This window comes from Emydura macquarii, unplaced genomic scaffold, assembly GCF_026122565.2.
Source record: "Emydura macquarii macquarii isolate MOO-44397 ecotype Brisbane River unplaced genomic scaffold, CSIRO-AGI_Emac_v2 contig_450, whole genome shotgun sequence".
In the NCBI taxonomy this organism is placed as follows: Eukaryota; Metazoa; Chordata; order Testudines; family Chelidae; genus Emydura; species Emydura macquarii.
In genome coordinates this window covers 14,400,098-14,416,727 of record NW_027130587.1, presented here as the reverse complement: position 1 = coordinate 14,416,727, position 16,630 = coordinate 14,400,098, and the positions used below count along the sequence as shown (strand labels likewise).

General features: G+C 38.8%; 1 protein-coding gene across 8 annotated transcripts in view; it reads right to left on the bottom strand.

Moving 5' to 3' along the window:
• Positions 1-16,630, bottom strand: part of SYNRG (synergin gamma) — a 69,455-nt gene that overhangs the window by 7,789 nt on the left and 45,036 nt on the right. For 3 of the 8 annotated variants that reach the window (XM_067538089.1, XM_067538096.1, XM_067538094.1), the window contains 8 exons: positions 15,443-16,042; positions 14,874-15,037; positions 13,556-13,609; positions 12,652-12,748; positions 12,208-12,356; positions 8,255-8,365; positions 7,772-7,807; positions 2,308-6,472 (listed from right to left, as the gene is read on the bottom strand). In XM_067538089.1, coding sequence (XP_067394190.1) covers positions 6,341-6,472; positions 7,772-7,807; positions 8,255-8,365; positions 12,208-12,356; positions 12,652-12,748; positions 13,556-13,609; positions 14,874-15,037; positions 15,443-16,042 — 1,343 coding nt within the window. In that variant the 3' untranslated portion in view covers positions 2,308-6,340. Of the gene's footprint in view, positions 1-2,307; positions 6,473-7,771; positions 7,808-8,254; positions 8,366-12,207; positions 12,357-12,651; positions 12,749-13,555; positions 13,610-14,873; positions 15,038-15,442; positions 16,043-16,630 lie in introns of those variants that run through there. The other 5 variants (XM_067538090.1, XM_067538095.1, XR_010918002.1 and 2 more) reach the window with 3 other exon arrangements.

Sequence of the window (16,630 nt, the reverse complement as noted above, 5' to 3'; positions counted from 1 at the left end):
AAAACGGAGTTGCTGTAAAATATCTTAACGTGCTTTTGAGAGCACAGACATTTAACGTGTCCCAAATGGTTATTTTTCCTTACATGTGTATATTTCATTCCACTGCAAATCCTTCTTTAAATGCATCTCTATTAGCTGTGATGTGTTTAGACAAAACTGCAAGTGAAAACCAAAGAGGTTAACAAAAATGAGATCTTGCCTTACTACGCACACATTTCTGAACTTGGCATTTCTCTAGCAGTCTATCAATGCAAGGATCTCCATGTACATGAACAAATTTAGTTTCAGTTCCTCAGTGAGGTAGGAAAGTTTCTTTCCCCTTCTTAGAATCATAGAAATGTAGAGCTGAGAGGGACCGTAAGAGGCCATTTAGTTCAGTCCCCTGTGCTGAGGTAGGACGAAGACCACCTAGACCATTCCTGACAGGGATTTGTTTAACCTGTTCTGAAAAATCTCCAATGACAGGGATTTGATAGCATCTTTTGGAAGCCTATTCCTGAGCTTAACTACCCTTACAGTTAGGAAGTTTTTCCTAATGTCTAACCTAAATCCCCTTTGCTGTAGATAAAACCAATTTCTTCTTGTCCTAATTTCAATGGACATAGAGAACAATTGATCACTTTCCTCTTTAAAACAGCCCTTAACATATCTGAAGACTCATCAGGTCCCCCATCCCCACATTTTCTTTTATCAGGATGTAAATGTGCCCAGTTTTTTATCCTTTCCTCATAGGTCAGGTTTTTATCAACTTTTTACAATATTTGTTGCTCTCCACTGGACTCTCTCCAATTTGTCCACATATTTCTTCAGTTGTGGCGCCCTTCAGATGGGTTAACTTTAAAGCACATGGCATGAAAGCCCGGTCCCACTGAAATCAGTGGGAGTTTTGCTATTAACTTCAAGTGAAGTCAGGATTTCACCCAGAAAGATGCTAAGTGATTTGGCCAAGGACACACACAAAGACTGTGGCAGACCTAAGATTGGAATCCAAACCCTCCAGCTCCATGCCTTGTGCTGCTTCTACTAGAACATTAACACAAAAACCCTTCCCAACACAAGAAGGTAGTAATTAGACCAGGGACCAACAATCCTCAAAACAGCCATCTATAAACTGCAAGCAAAATTAAAGGTAGAGCTGTAGATTTATTAACTCAAGTATTGCCACCAGTTGATGAATCTGAAATATCTTGAAATCTCTCTCTGATGGATTTGTGGAAAAGGTCCTTCCTTCCATACAGGTAATTCTATTGCTAGCAGGAAGTTCTCATCTCTATATATTTCAACAGCTCTCTACACCCACAGCAGCCCATTCTCAAGACAGCACTTTCCAGGTTGCTAGATGAGGCTCTCAAACATTTGTTAACCATGTAGTGCAGCATGCAAATACAGGACAGCTTTATGACGAGGTTGTCCTCATTACTGCACAGAGACTTGATATTAATTTTCCAATAATTCAGCATAGAAGAGCGTCAAAGCCAAAATATTATAGTTTAAGCAATTCTGTTTTTTCACCCTATCAAGTTATTTTTGCAGCATAATCACTAGGCCTGCACAGGTTGCTATGCTAAAAGGCACAGCATAAACTTATTCATGTTAAATTCATTTAGTTGTTCCTTTTTGTACTATCAAATCAATGTCAAGGCTTACAGACTAAAACCTTGCAACCTTGTGACAGCATAATGATTTTTCTTCAAAGCTGCATTTTTATCTGAGGACCTATGGATACAAGTGACTTGGGGTAACTGCACTTTACGTGTTATGAATATAGCCTTTGAAATAATGGCATCTTTGGCCACTAGATAAAAAAAACATTCACTCCAGTCTAGTGTCGGTGCAGGAGACGTATGGGGTGCAGTTATCCACTGACCAAGGAAAGCACTTAAGTACATGTTTAACTATACATGTGCTTAAGTCCCAATAAGGTCAATGGAACTTCTGCATGTGCTGAAGTCGAAGCTTATTAATGCTACCACCAAACTCAACATTTCAGCTATTAAAGTGTTTGTTTCACCTGTATTTAAACAAAAACTAGAGGACTTTGCTCAAAATGTAGTATCTGCACAACACCTAAAATAAAGATCAATGCAGTTCCCAAGTCTGTTTTGCTGGTGTGAAGCTTCACAAATCCCCCATCAAAGCAGGAAAGATTCCACTTCATTTCTGTATTCGATTTGAAAAGTCCCAACAGAACCTGCCTAAATACACAGAGGACTCTCTCTCAGGGTATGACGGGTGAAATGTCTATGTCAATCAGTAACACATTGCAACACTTCACTGGCTGCATCCTGCAACAAGTCACCATACAGATTTGTCATAAATAAAGAGTTCTTTATTGAGATCAACATTTCATTGAGATTCAACAAAGCATTTATAAACCATTGCAGGAATAAGTGAAGTAAATCATATATTAAAATGTAAAGTAATAAAAGCTGTTCTTCTCAGGTTTAAAATACCAGCAACAACTCCCGGCACAGCACAAACTAAAACGAGAGGTCCTACTGCTATTCTAATCACAAAGTCACCTATACGAGATAAATGTATATTCATCCAGATGCAGGAAGAAACAATGTAAGGGGAGATTTTTCCAACACAGAAATATTCCTTTAAAATTATTACATTTATATTTTAACATTGAGAATCAGAATTAAATAAAGGCCAAGATGGCAAAAGATCTTTAAGAAAAAGTAGTTGTACAATAGCAGCTTTTATTGAAAAGGCATAAAGGCATCCTTTTTCGTTCCAGGTCTTGTTAATTTAACATGTAACTAATTAGGAAAAAAAGACTGCATTCCTTGGGTTTTCACAAGCTTCTTTTCTGTACTTCATCATAACTTCACATTTACTACATGGTTTTCCAAGAAAGTGCTAACTGATTTAGCTCAAAATAAACAGGTGAAAAACTGCTGCCGGGATTGAAAATTGACTGGAATGTTCAAGTGCAGAATGTAATAATTCACATGTAACAAATAAAAAAAGGAAGGTCAGAAAGCTTGCTGGGGTATTTAAAAATTCACATGACAACCAATTTATCGAGAGAGATTTTGGTACAGTTTGATTTGTCCTTAATACCTATAAGTACTGGAAGGAAATCTATTTAGTATATTTTCAACTGCAAAAATTAGACAAACTCCACCATTAGGAACCTACTGAGCACAATATACAAAATTTAAATTAACTAAAGGAAAAAAACCTGTTAAAATCAAGACACACACAAAACACAAATAAAAATAATTGTCCGTAGGCAAACCCAGCGCAACTCCAGAGAATATGTAAATTAAAAATAGTCACTTTCACAAATTTGGTAACGAAACAGAAGACATCCAAAAAGAAATTCAGTTACATTTCTAAAACACTAGAGGCCAAAACAGAAAGTCTCAGTGTGTCTGTTAACCTACTCTCAATTAAAGCAAGGGAAAGTGGTCTGATACAATCCAGTGTAGAAAATATTGTAACCTTGGATACAGTTTCCAAGGACACTGGGCCCCTGGCTCAGTGTAATAGCTCAGAAGCTGAATGCAACACTGAGTCATTGTAATGACTAGGATATGTAAGTGGAATGATCCTTCTTGTGCAATGCCATTATCAGTGGTATGTAAATGTAAAACATTCGCGTCATGAGAACGCTTTGAAGGTGTTTAGAAAAACGCCTTTTGCTTGACATGATGGCATTAACATTGCCTGCCGCTTTCCCATTCTGTACAGAGCATGGGACTAGACGTGCCATACTTCAATAAGCTCCACTGTAATTATACTCGCAAATGCCCCTTTCCCCAATTTATGTGCCAAAGACATGCTGGATACATCTAACAGAGACAACATATTTGCTTAACAAGTGGGTACACTAAAAGCAGAAGGTAATTAGAATAGACTTTTGCCACAGTGCAATGACTAGTACTGTATTTGGAATACAAGTTTGCTGTAGAGTTTCCACACCGTAGCGATTTTAGCTTGTGCCATTCTCTTAATGCTTGTGGGAGGGTTTAAAAAATAATAGCCATGGTGGAAGCTCATGCTAATAAAAAGATCTCCTTGTCCCCGTCACATTTATACAAGCTATTGCCTTGATTCAGCAGAGTACTAACGCATGTGGATAGTGCCTTTGCTCTCAGAGGTACAAATCACGTGTTTACAGTTAGGCGTTTGCTTAAGTGCTTAGCTGAATCCTGCTAAGTCCCATACTAGTCAATGGGACTACTTGCAACAGCAAGCACAAGGCATGATGAGAAGTGTGTGGCAGCACATGGCATGTCAAGAAGAGTATTGTCAAGGTGAAGCAAGAAGTATTTGAGGAGGGAGACGATTACCTTGTCACAAAAGGCTATTCGCAGATCTACGGCACTTTTACAACATGACTAGTAAGTAAAACAGTGGTCGGTCAATCAGAAATCAGCTTGCTTTACCCAGCAGAAGGCAGGTGCTGACTGTTACATTACTGAAAAGCTGCCACTTGATTAGCTTGAGTCTGAGACCAGGAGGCATAATGTGTTACTTATTTTATGAATAAGATGATTTCTGAGAGCAGGAAGATCTATTTTAATTGATGTTAATAAGGGTAATTCACCTAGCATTCTTATTAGCCGAGATCTTTTATTTGGTGTATATTAATCTTTGAATAGAACTAACCTTTTTATCCCCTCTGCAATTTTGTTCATAGGAAATTAAAACCACAGTTCAATATTAGGTATTTACTTAACAGAGACAAGGCTTGTTCCGAAAAGCTGTTGACATCTTGTAAAGAGGGAAGCTTCTCTCAAGGTCTGTTTGAGAAACTACAATAAATCAAGGAATGATGAAATCATCAGTTATACTAGGCAACGAAGAGCAACTCTTGCTTTGGTCACTGAGAGTCAAAACTAAGTAGAGGCTACATAGTGGTTAGGCCCTTTTGAAATAAAAGCACGATGCTTCTATTGGATTTAAAATCCTGTAAAGCAATGAGTAATTCAGAGGAACTAAGTTGAAGCATTGTACTGGGAAGCTGTCTTCACAGCAAACTTATTTTATTCTTGTATTCTGCACTGTCATCTCGATGTTGTATTTAAAGAAAGAATCAAATAAATCTAGGTTTGTGAGTAACCTTTCATGATAGCCTGCTACATTAACCTCTGACTGTCCAGATAGTAGCATTGGCTAAAAAGCACCAAGGTATTTTGCATTCTTGCCGTCTCGTGGGAAATCCCAAACTCCAGTGTGAAGAAGCTAATATCTATCTGAACTACGAACTCAAAGGCAACCACGGCCATCAGTTCTGAGAGTCTGGTAAAGAGCCTTGATGGACAATATTAAATTGCATAAGCTATACACAGCAGGAAGAGCATATTCATACACCACAAACATGTACTGAAACATACAGGAGTGGGCATTTGATATCACTGGGGTATGATTTTCAACATGATGTGCAGCAATTTAGCTATATGATTACATAATAAGGGACAGGGGGGCTAAATACATGATGCATCATTTTGAAAGTGTATCCCCTTATGTCTGCATTTCTAGGACAAGTCCAACAAGAGGGTAAAGAAGGTTTGTCTATATTTACAGCGAAGTAGAAAAGCCTGCAAGCTTTAAAATCCAGCTGTCTCTACTGAAGCCTAAAGATATGGCTAAAAAAATTTAGATACACAATGATTTTTATCCCAGTTTTTTCCTCCAAATACTAACCTGCTAAATGTATGAATAAAATGTATTCTGTAATACAGAACAATAATTCTATAAATAAACAATAGCTCATTGCAGCCTAACAATCTGATTCCTTCTAAGTCAATAACTTACTTCTCCTTGAACATCACTGTCACTTCTTGTGCATTGTAATACTGTAGCAGCAAGTATCTAAGAAAAAACACCACTCTGGGTCCATATATTAAAGTCAGAGGAAAGAATATTTAGCAAATGCACATTTCAAGCATTTAGTTAAGGGGCCATTTCCGTTTACACACACACAGCCTAGTATTTCATATCTTTCTTGAAACTGTAAGAACTATTCCACTTCATGTGTCAATTTACCTTGATTACCACAGTGAGTTGCTACATCTCAAAAAGTGCTAACCAATTTCAGCTTGAAGGAGATTGAAATGCCATGTTTTGTGCCACAGTGCAAAATTCTCTGATTATTTCTGAAAACCTCAATGATGGCTTGAACCTTCCAGTGAAATTCTTCATGGGGAACTTGTATGAGAGAGTGGCTTTGACCCAATCGCAGTACAGAAGAAATGCAGAAATGAACATTTCAATACTCTAACCACTGTTCAAAAAAGCCTTCAGTGTTTATTCCCCTACATCCCCACTCTCAAGCGCATGTCTTGTCATTGACTAACGTGATCCCTCTTCAGCATAAGTCCTTTCAAAGCAGGTCTGGCAAAATGAGGCCGGGCGGTTTCGGCTCCACACAATTGATCCAGAAGTTTGCACAGCTTGCATGGTACTGGTGCCCTCCATATGCCAGTTTGAAATTGTCCGTTTCTGAATTAAAAGCCTAGAATAACAAAAGTTGAAACAAGTGTGACAGTCTCATCTACTCAGTGATGTAGCAGCTAAAGAGGAGATCAGATACCTTTGCATACGTTCACACTAAGAAGGCACAGTACTGTCAGACCTGGAACCTGTCACTCTATAGACACCATCCTGAGCTGCAAAAATGGACCAAATGGCAAGCAAAGTTTCATCTTAGTCTGCAAGACTTTCTGAAGGCAGACTGTATCCCCAACTGCAATGGCTAAAGCTGTAGGCTTCTGTCACTATACCAGGTTTTAATGGAGGACATGTACTGAATGGTTTGATCAATATTACATTTGACCTCAAACCTGGGAGCTGATTCAACTTGCTGCATGCATCTTTCACTAATTATCTTCTACAGATAGGAAATAGTACACGGTGCTGTGAAATAGTACACGGTGCTGTATCTCAGAATAATCTGTTAGGCCAGCCCATAACTACAGCACTTCAAGAGGCTGGAACTCCTCGGATATTAAAATTGCGCCTGTTTACTGCAGGGTTTAATGTGGTCCAGTGTCTTCTGTTAGAAGCAGCTATTTTACAAGACGAGCTTTTTGAATAAAGAGTGAAAAATCTATAAAGATGAATACCTGAAGGGATCTGATGTATTTGTTGCTAGTAGGAGATAGTGCTTAGATGTCTGAGTAAACAAACAACAAAAGGCGCTAAAGGGCTTATTTTACATAAGCTTTTTTGGGATAAGATTACATTTTTTTCCTGTTCAGCAGCAGAATGGCTAGCAGCTTTTCATTGTCAATTCCCTATTTCAAGGCTCTCTAAGAGCTCAGAGTTAACGGGTGGGATACTGCTGAAAATGCATTTGTTTAAAGAAACAATGCAAAACATTTTTGCTATGGATTTCTGTAAATGTGATTGCCTTTCTGTTATCCCAAAGCAATAGATGGAACTATTTTGTAAGACAACAAAAGGTCAAAGATTATCTCATGCAAAAGCTACAGTTCTCCTTCTGCAACAAGAAACAAGGAAGCTATAAAAGTTCAGAAACTCATCACAGTGAACTGTCTACCACACAACAGAAGTAGTGCAAAAACCAGAAAACTATTCACAAGATACAGGCATGCAGACGAGACAAGGGGGAGGACTCGAGCATGTATTAGTTGATCAAATTGGATGTTACAGTCACAGAAATGACTATCAGAAAAGGATTCATGATTGGTACAATTGAGAACGACAGCAGGAGGCTAGTCACCAGTCTTGCCTTCCATGCTCATAATTAAGAGGATGAATCTATAAAGAGTATCATTTTACTCATTCGTACTTTTCTAGGATGTTCTTCCACAGGTTTCTCTTCTTTCTGAAATAATGTTGAAACCAAAAGATCAACAAAACTCCTGATGTATATGAATTGGTTGGCTATTAATTGCTGTCTCTCTATTCTGGGGTCCCTCCCACATGGCTTTCAATGACTCCCTCTGGGCTTCACAGGCCCAGGGGCATTTCATAAGGAAAGTTCATTATCAGTTTTTTAAACATCATTTCAGCTTCCAAGTCTGTTCCCCATGATGCCCTTTATAAATGGACTGAACCCCTCAGCCTTTCTACACAACTGCCACTAGTCACATCTTTCTCAGGCCTGTTAAGCACTGGTGAGGAGGGTTAAACTTCCAGATGATGTGGCAGTAACAATTTTGCTACTTTGCTACCATCGGTGGTGAATTACAGCCAGGAACTTTGTTAGCATCGATGGAGAGTTTACGTAGTAAATGCAAAATGGGTTTGGCATAAAGGTGCCTCCACTTACTTTACTTCTAGAATCTACATTCAAGAGGCACACCCCACACGCGAGATCTTGGGCATTTTTAATCCCAGGACGCAGCATACAAGAGGAGAAATCCAGTGAGTTTTCATCTGGCTACAGAAATAATGAGACAGTTGGATTTAGGCAATTTTAGTGACTGGAAAAAAAATTCACACACATTATGACAAATTACCAGTGTGGCTGCTGTAGAAGGGTATGAAACCAAAGAAAGTCACATGGCAAAGATAACATACTACATATACCCATAAACTGATGCACACTTTAATCAAAGCCATTAGCGTATTTTCAAACATACTATGTAATCTCCATTGACGTTAATTTTTCACATTAAAGCACTTGAAAAAGGATTAGACAACAGAGGAGAGAATATCTGCGTTCTATGCTCCCACTTCCAAAGGGATCACACTTCTGAAACCAGAGCACAAGTGCTGCTACTACATTTCAATTCCTGCTTACCAAAGAGAGGGCAGAGATATGCACAGATTGGCAACAAATTATTTGCAGTTATAAAGAGGCTATGGGATAAATTACCATTGTGGCCAATGCAGCTTCCTGACTGGTAACTAGGGTTAACCACATCAATGTTTACCATTCAGAATTTTGCACTAATGTCTAACCACAAAAGAACAGTTAATAGTCAAGGATTTCCCTGTATCTGGAATGAAGGTATATCGGTACACTATTGAGTATTAACGTCTGGCCATGCCAGGCATCAATTAAGATGGCTAATTGTTTTATTCTGAACATTCGTTTATGTTATGAAAAGGGTTAGTAGGACAATTGTGTGTTTAAGCAGAAAAGAGATCTCAGTATGTATTATAGCTTTCCTGATGCAGTTTTACATTTAGGCTACAAGAGAAATGGTCAATATAATTTTGCATTTGGATTGTGTATAAACAGTGAAGCGTTATTTGAAGAATAGTTGTAATGTTTAAACAATCAAAAGCAATGCACAGAAATACAAATGCAAGAGGCTTTTTAAAAATTCCGTGTGACCATAAAACAAATGCGTACTTGTAATCCATACTCTACGTATTCTAATCACGATGCCATAGCTGAACAATTTGAGAAATAATTAGAATCCTGAAAAAACCTTTAATCTTTTAGTAGATCAATCAAATTAATGAAGGCACTCTAATATTTGTTTATCAAATGCATGAGTGAAGCAGATGAGAAGGTCATACAGTAATTTGCAATGAAAAACCATAAGGCTATGCATAAAATTACCTTGTAACAAATTAATCCTTTAAATGATAAAATTAACCTTTTCAAGTACATGCCTGTGAGCTAGGGGATTCGCATGTACTTAATTGGCACTTCTGCTCCATTTGGAATCCAGGATGATAATTTTACAGGAAGGTATGTGTCATACATTAGATACCAAGCAGACCCATTATCTGCTTTTTAAAACAACACCAAAGCCAGTCATTTGTTATTGAACCTTAATAAATATGAGCGTAGATGTCAGGGAGATGTGCTGCACTTGGATGCCATGCAACACTCTGATCCTCCTACAGTCAAAAACCCCAATAGCATGTTTGAAACTAGTTCTCATCAAATAACAAGAATCCTATATTTTGGGGAATCAACGGTATTAGTAAATGATTGGTTAAGGACCAACATACGGAATTTTATACTGAAGTCAAGTAAAAAATAAAAATAAAACAAAACCTCGATTGTAGTTCAGAATGAAATTTCACAATTGTCACTAGGCAGTGAGGTTGGGTGCAGGGAGGGAAGGAGGGAAGAAAGAAGAGAGAGAATGTGAATAATTTATTCAAGCCCTCCTCAACACCAACAGAAAAACTACACAATTGCCTAAGTCTCACAGACCAGATTTTCTTCAGGTCCTGGCTTCAGTTGTAGAATTTTCCGATGTAAACTGCCTCTCTCTGTAATAAGATACACCCGGAGCAAAATGTACCATTTAACAAACCTAGTAAACTTGTTTACCCATGCCCACCAGAGGCAAGAATTTTTTCCCACATGCACTCTGCTCACCAGTGATAGCATTTTGCCATGAGAGCGAAGCTGTGACAAAACTGAACACAGAAACAACATGAATGCTGCCAACAGGATCATCTGCCCAGGGATCCACCATACTAGACAAAGATTCTCAACAGGTTAGGAGTGATAGCTTCTTTTTACATCATTAGGTAGCAAGGCAGAGATACAGTTCTATATATCTCTGTTGCCTTTAAATGGAGGGAAAAGACTTACCTACTAAATTGTTATTGGTTGAATACTGTACATCCTAGCTTCAGGCCAGACAGACACTAACACTGAATACTAGCTTACTCCTGAGTAGCCTCACTGATGTCAATAGGACTACCAGTGGAATAAGGTTCTACAGTGTCAATAAAAGGGGATCACAATCTGGCTACTAATTATGAAATACTCTGCAGTACTTGTTAATATACCATTACTTAATACACCAATTTAAACAGGAAAGAATCCTGCATGAATGTTAGAATCTTTTACATTTGAAACCCAGCATTTTTAATGACAATCTACCTTGAGTGTAAAATGCTCACCGCAGTAGTACCTAGGTGAACCCTAGTCCGCTGATACCTCAACCTGTCCTAAAACTGAGCAATGTCAGAAGGTGACAATGTTTTATTAAGATCTGTTTGCCACCAATAAGTGCTACTGGTGAAGTGGGAGAAGAGGAGATCTCATCATTTATGGTCTCCATTTTTCAGGGAGTTACAGTTGACTAAAAAGTTCATTTCAATTTGAAAGCCAGCACACCAGACCTCACCTTGCAACTCCTTCTCAATAAATGCAACGTTAGGATTTTTTAATATCCAGGGTTACTCTGCATGCGGGGATCTGTGAATTAAGTATTCCGTGATAGGAGAGAGTATTGTGGTAAGGATGCATTTTATTTAGGCTTGACATGATGCACTGGTCTTAATCTAAGGATTAAAGGCTCCTTAACTATGCACTGAGTTCAAAGCAACCAGTACAGTGGATCATGGTCAGTGACCTCCAGATGAACGATTCCCCCAAAATGTGCTGAGATATTATTGTGGATAAGTGTTTGCCAAGGAAATCCATTATATACCTGTACCCATCTCTCCATTGTGCACCCACATTATTTAATGCAACCAAAGAGGATGGTTAAAAATGGAAAAAGCTTAATGGAAAGTGAGGATTTTCTTGCCTTCTATTTTTTAATTTCCATATTCTCTCTGCTCCCATGACAGAAGGATTCTCCTTGATTCTGAGCCCCAAGTAGCTCTTTCCTCAACCCGCTACCTCTGAATTCCCTGCAAGCTTGGATGTGCCTCCTCTCAGTCACCAGCCATCTAAAAACTAAACAGAACCATTCTTCGTATGTCTTCAATAGTGTTCTCCCAACTGGCTACACAGGAAGTTGAGAGAGAAGACATGCACACCCCCCCATTCCATCCCAGAGCTAGTGAGTTGCTTCTGGCTATAGCAGTTCCAGCCAGAGGAGGGAAAGAGCTCAAAACCAAGCGTTGTTATTTAGTCTACAGCAGTGCCCAAAATGGGCAAGGCACTTTACAAAAACAGAGGAAGACACATAGCCTTTACTCGGAAGATCTTACAGTCTCATCAGTCTCCTGCAAGCTCGCTGCTGGAGTGTTATAAAGGCTACTTATTTTTCCTTTCTAAATTCATGTTCGTCCCATTATGAGAGGTCCATGGACAAAAGGGGTATATCATCTAAATCATTAGGAAATAAGACAACACCATCACCTGGCACCCACAGTATTTTTCATCTGAAGAGCTCAAACTGATGTACACAGTTGGCTATTACCCTCATTTTACAAATGGAGAAAATGAGGAACAGCGAGGTTAAGTGACCCCTCAAGGTGTCATAATACATAACCATGCATAACACATCCATCCATGTATTTAAATGTGAGGGTTCCTGTAGTAAAGAGGCAGCTTAACTATGACCTTACCGTTAAAGCAGCAAGTGACATGAAGCTTATCAGGTTGTTCCATACTTTATCAATGTCCTTTAGCAGCTGTTGGAGTTTCTCACTACAGACTGCGGTGGCCTTGATACCCAGTTCAACTCGTTTTGTTACTCTATAGACCTCAACAACCCCTGTAAAATTAGAGTGGTGAATTATAGGCAAGTTACTGGCTCCCAAGCAGAGCACACTAGAGATTCCCAAAACTGAGACTCAGAAAGAGCACCTAATAGACATTGCATACATTTTGAGAAACATTTATGACCACCTTAATCTGTTACAAAATTATTGGGCTACATTCACATTGGGCTAATCATTGCAGTTTGGGAATTCATTAAGCTAAAGACATCATTTGGAAACAACTAACAACACCCTCTTGTTTTAAATGGGGAACATTTACTGTAAGAGACATAGTAAAATGGAACATACCTAATAAATATTCCATGCCTTGTGCCGATTGGATTACTTCAGTGCAAACAGATGAACTACTGATTCCATTTAGGGTATCATTTGCCTTCTTAATGACCTAGCAGAAAGAATGCTGGTAACACCACCAGTTTATTTACCTTGAAGTAACTTTTACAAACAAAACTGCAAACGAGATAAACTGCAATTCTAAAGAGAGATTAGTACAGAGAGCAGGAGAGTTTAATTCATTCTTGCTTATAACTGTATGCAGATCGGGGTAGAAGAATGGCCATTTTTAGAATTCAGCTCATTCTCATTAAACTGTCCTTTTTGCTGATGAAAATGTAAGCATGTGTTTAGGAATTCTGTTTAAAAATGACGTTTGACAATGTTTGCTATGCATTAATCCAACGAAGAACACTTCAAAGGGGAAACTATTGTAGCTGCAAACATACATCTGTGCAGCTGCAGTGTGTCTGGTGAAGACAGTGTACGCTGATGGGAAAGCGCTCTACTGTTGACATAATTACTCCATCTCTGAGAAGCAGAAGCTATGTCGGCGGGAGGGCGCCTCCTGCTGACATAGCGACGGTGTGGACAGCGGTTAGATCGCTGAACTTGCATCATTCAGGGGGATGTCTTTTCACACCCCTGAGCGATGTAAGTTAGATCAACGTAAGCAATAGTGTGGACCTGCCCTAAGTGACAAACAGCGTGATACTAGCTTTATTTGGTGAGGTGACATATCTGGTTAGGTTAACTTATATATACACACTTAGTGGTTTTCTATTGACAGCATTCATTTTTAAATCACAATTCATGCAGGTCCACGCACACCCCGTCCAGATGCTCTGAGTCTGAAGCAGTGTATTAGGTAGTATGTACAGAAAGGAGGAGACAATTTTGGTACATGCTACACACTTACTTGTAGGGCACTTTCCAAACATCTCTGCCACTCATATGCATACCTCTCGCTTTCCTATTTGAAAAGAAAAGGATAGTCTGAATGCCGTTCCTAACCTCTTGATAGTTTATTATACCTTAGTTGAATGGGTACAGAAAAGATTCTCTCTCCGCTTGCATGCAATCTGCTTGCAGACCAAGTATACATGCGATTTTCCTGTATTAATTTCTAATTCTGGTTCATTGTTCAGACAAAGACTGTCACAAATTTATGGAGGACAGATTGGGAAAAAATATCTTGCATCTTTTGCCATAAAAGCAGGAAAATCAATAGAAAGTAAATATTTACTTTGTATCTTAACTGCAACATTAGATCCACAAGAGCTATAAAACAGATTGAAAACAACAAAAGAAATTGGAATGGCTGAACGTTCCAATTGCATGTGCCTAGCACAGATGAACAGGTCACAGTGCTGCACATTTATTACAGAGATGTGTAAGAATGGAATCCAACTCTTATAGATGCTTTGCAGTTTCAAGGCACTTTCCAACCAATTCTCAACATAGGTGAGTGCAATAGGTGAATACAGTATGGACAGACACTAAGAGGTTAAGTGATTTCCCAAAGCCAGCTAATTCAGGGCCAAAATTTTAGGAATGACTGGTTTCCAGACACAGCCTTAGACCACTTCATCACAGTGATTCAAATGATGTCGAGTGATATGTCTAAAACGCAACATTATAAGGAAGTTGGACATTATGTGATTGGATTAAAGATATTTATGACTGTGGAAATTAAATCTTAAATAGTGTACTGTGTGAGAAGTTATATCAACTTATTTTCCTCCCAAATCGATCTAGTGGAGCTTAATGTGTCACAGAGGTGATGTGAGTCACCAAAAGGAAGTGGACCAACTAGAGTGCTCTAAGTGTCCACATGAAGCCATTCTTTGTACAGAAGATTACTCCTATGGTGCCTTGGAACGCTGCTCAGAGAAAGAGGAGCTGTCCAAATAAATTGGGGAATAAAAGGAAGAAGACCATCTTTCCAAACACATGCATTTATATGCTTCACAGAGTAAATGAATATATGAAGCATCCCCTACCCCCAATATCGTAATACATCACAATTCATCTGGCTAATTACCCTTTAAACGCATTTTACCAATTCCTCACTGTTTAGAACAGCTTTGTTTGTGCAACTTACAGTCCCAGGGCTCAAACCTACATGGCAGTGAACACCCCCCCCTTTCTAACTATTATCTCAAAAAGCTGGAATTTGGGATATTTTTCATATTGCATTAGTCCATGCCTTACTTGCTTTCCAGGCCTTTCCTTACCTCTACCTCCCCAGTGAGATCTTTGTATTTGTCTCTGATGACAGGCAAAGCAGGCTTCTCACTCAAAGTACTTGAGCGATCTCGAAATGGTTGCTCCACAGCTGGTAAAGGAGAGGAACGGCTTATTTCTCTGTCACCCAGACTCAAGCTCCTTTTATGAGACCCTATAAGAAATTATAATACAAGCTAATTATTCACAGCATACACCAATAGAAAAGCACTTAAAATTAATGTAGTGCTAATGAAAGATGCTGCACAGGAGAATTAAGTTCTCTGTTCACTTAGCATGTAACACAGCAGTGCTAGCTCCCCCAAGCAAGGTGATGAGACTAGAGTTCAACCTTCAAGCCCATTCAATCTTTACAATATTTGCAGTGTATAAAACAAAGAAAGTTAACTGTAAAAGGGCGTGATCCAAATCCCGCTGAAGTCAACAAAAAGATTCACATTGATTTCAATGGGCTTTGGGCTCCGGTTCCAAAGAGAAATGTCTCATTTGACCATTAATGAAAGTAACACAATATGCAGATGAATACATGTGTGTTGTGAACCACCCCAAACACGCTCACCTTGAACAGAGAGGTCAAAGGTAGCAAGCTCACTCTTGATCATTTCTTCACTAGATTTCATCTTGCCTTGTGAAGTTGCCACCAAGAAGTCAAATTTGCTGATTTTTGGTTTTTCGCTTTGGAATTCTCCAAAGTCATCCGTGCATTCTTTTGGCGTTTCAGGTAAGATACCACTGGTAGCTAAATCAACCTCAGGGCTTGCATCAACCGTCGTAGCCTCCTCAGCTTCTGACAAAGGTCTTGAGAACTCTCCAAAGCCTCCAATCTCATCATCACTTTGACCGTTGGACTTGGGACTAGCATCTTTAAAGTTTGCGAAGGCTGCAAATTTAACATCCTGTAGAACGTCCTCGGTAGAAAAGGTTGTCACTTTGGAAACTGTCGTCATGGTAATGTTTTCTGAACTGCCAAACAAAGTCTCCTTCTTCTGAAGAACTGAAGTAGCTGAGGAGGATCCACTTCCTGAAGAAAGGACAAAGGAAGAGAGCTTCCTGCTCTGATGAGTGTCTTCTGTGTCAGACCAGTCATAGCTTGCAAGGCTGCTTACTGCGGAGCCACTGTTACAGTTTCCAAAGGGAACACATTTTAAGTCATCCATATCTGAGAGAGAAACAAAAACCCACAATTACAGACTCTCTCAAGGTCAAGTAGAACTCCCTACACTGTATGTAAATGATAGCCACTAGCTATAAATCTCCAAGATCCATAAGAATAGGTGCACGGGATTTGCAATGGTGTAACAACTAAATATGAGGTTTCATCTAGATCTTGTACAAAAAATAACCTTCAAAATTGCTCTGTACAGAACTATAAATTATTCCTATTTATATTAAGTGTAAACCCTTGACTTCCTGAACACTACATTTTATATTAAACTGTAGGTCGCCATCTTCAGTGTACATACAAATAGCAAAGAAACATACTTAGTAAAACTAATATTTCCAGAGAGTACATACTGTACAGGTTGACAGTTCATTTTTCTGATACACTCGTAAGAGAAACTGCAGGCAAAATTTAAACGTTAGCAACCCAGACATCTTATCAAATTAGTAAAAATCGACTACTAGTCTAACTCTCTCCTCCCACTTTGCTGCTCAGAATGTGCCCCAAAGAATACATACAAGTATTACTGTATGTTATGAAGATGTTGCAGGAATTTAAAAAACACCAGTTCTGTTCCTTTGAATT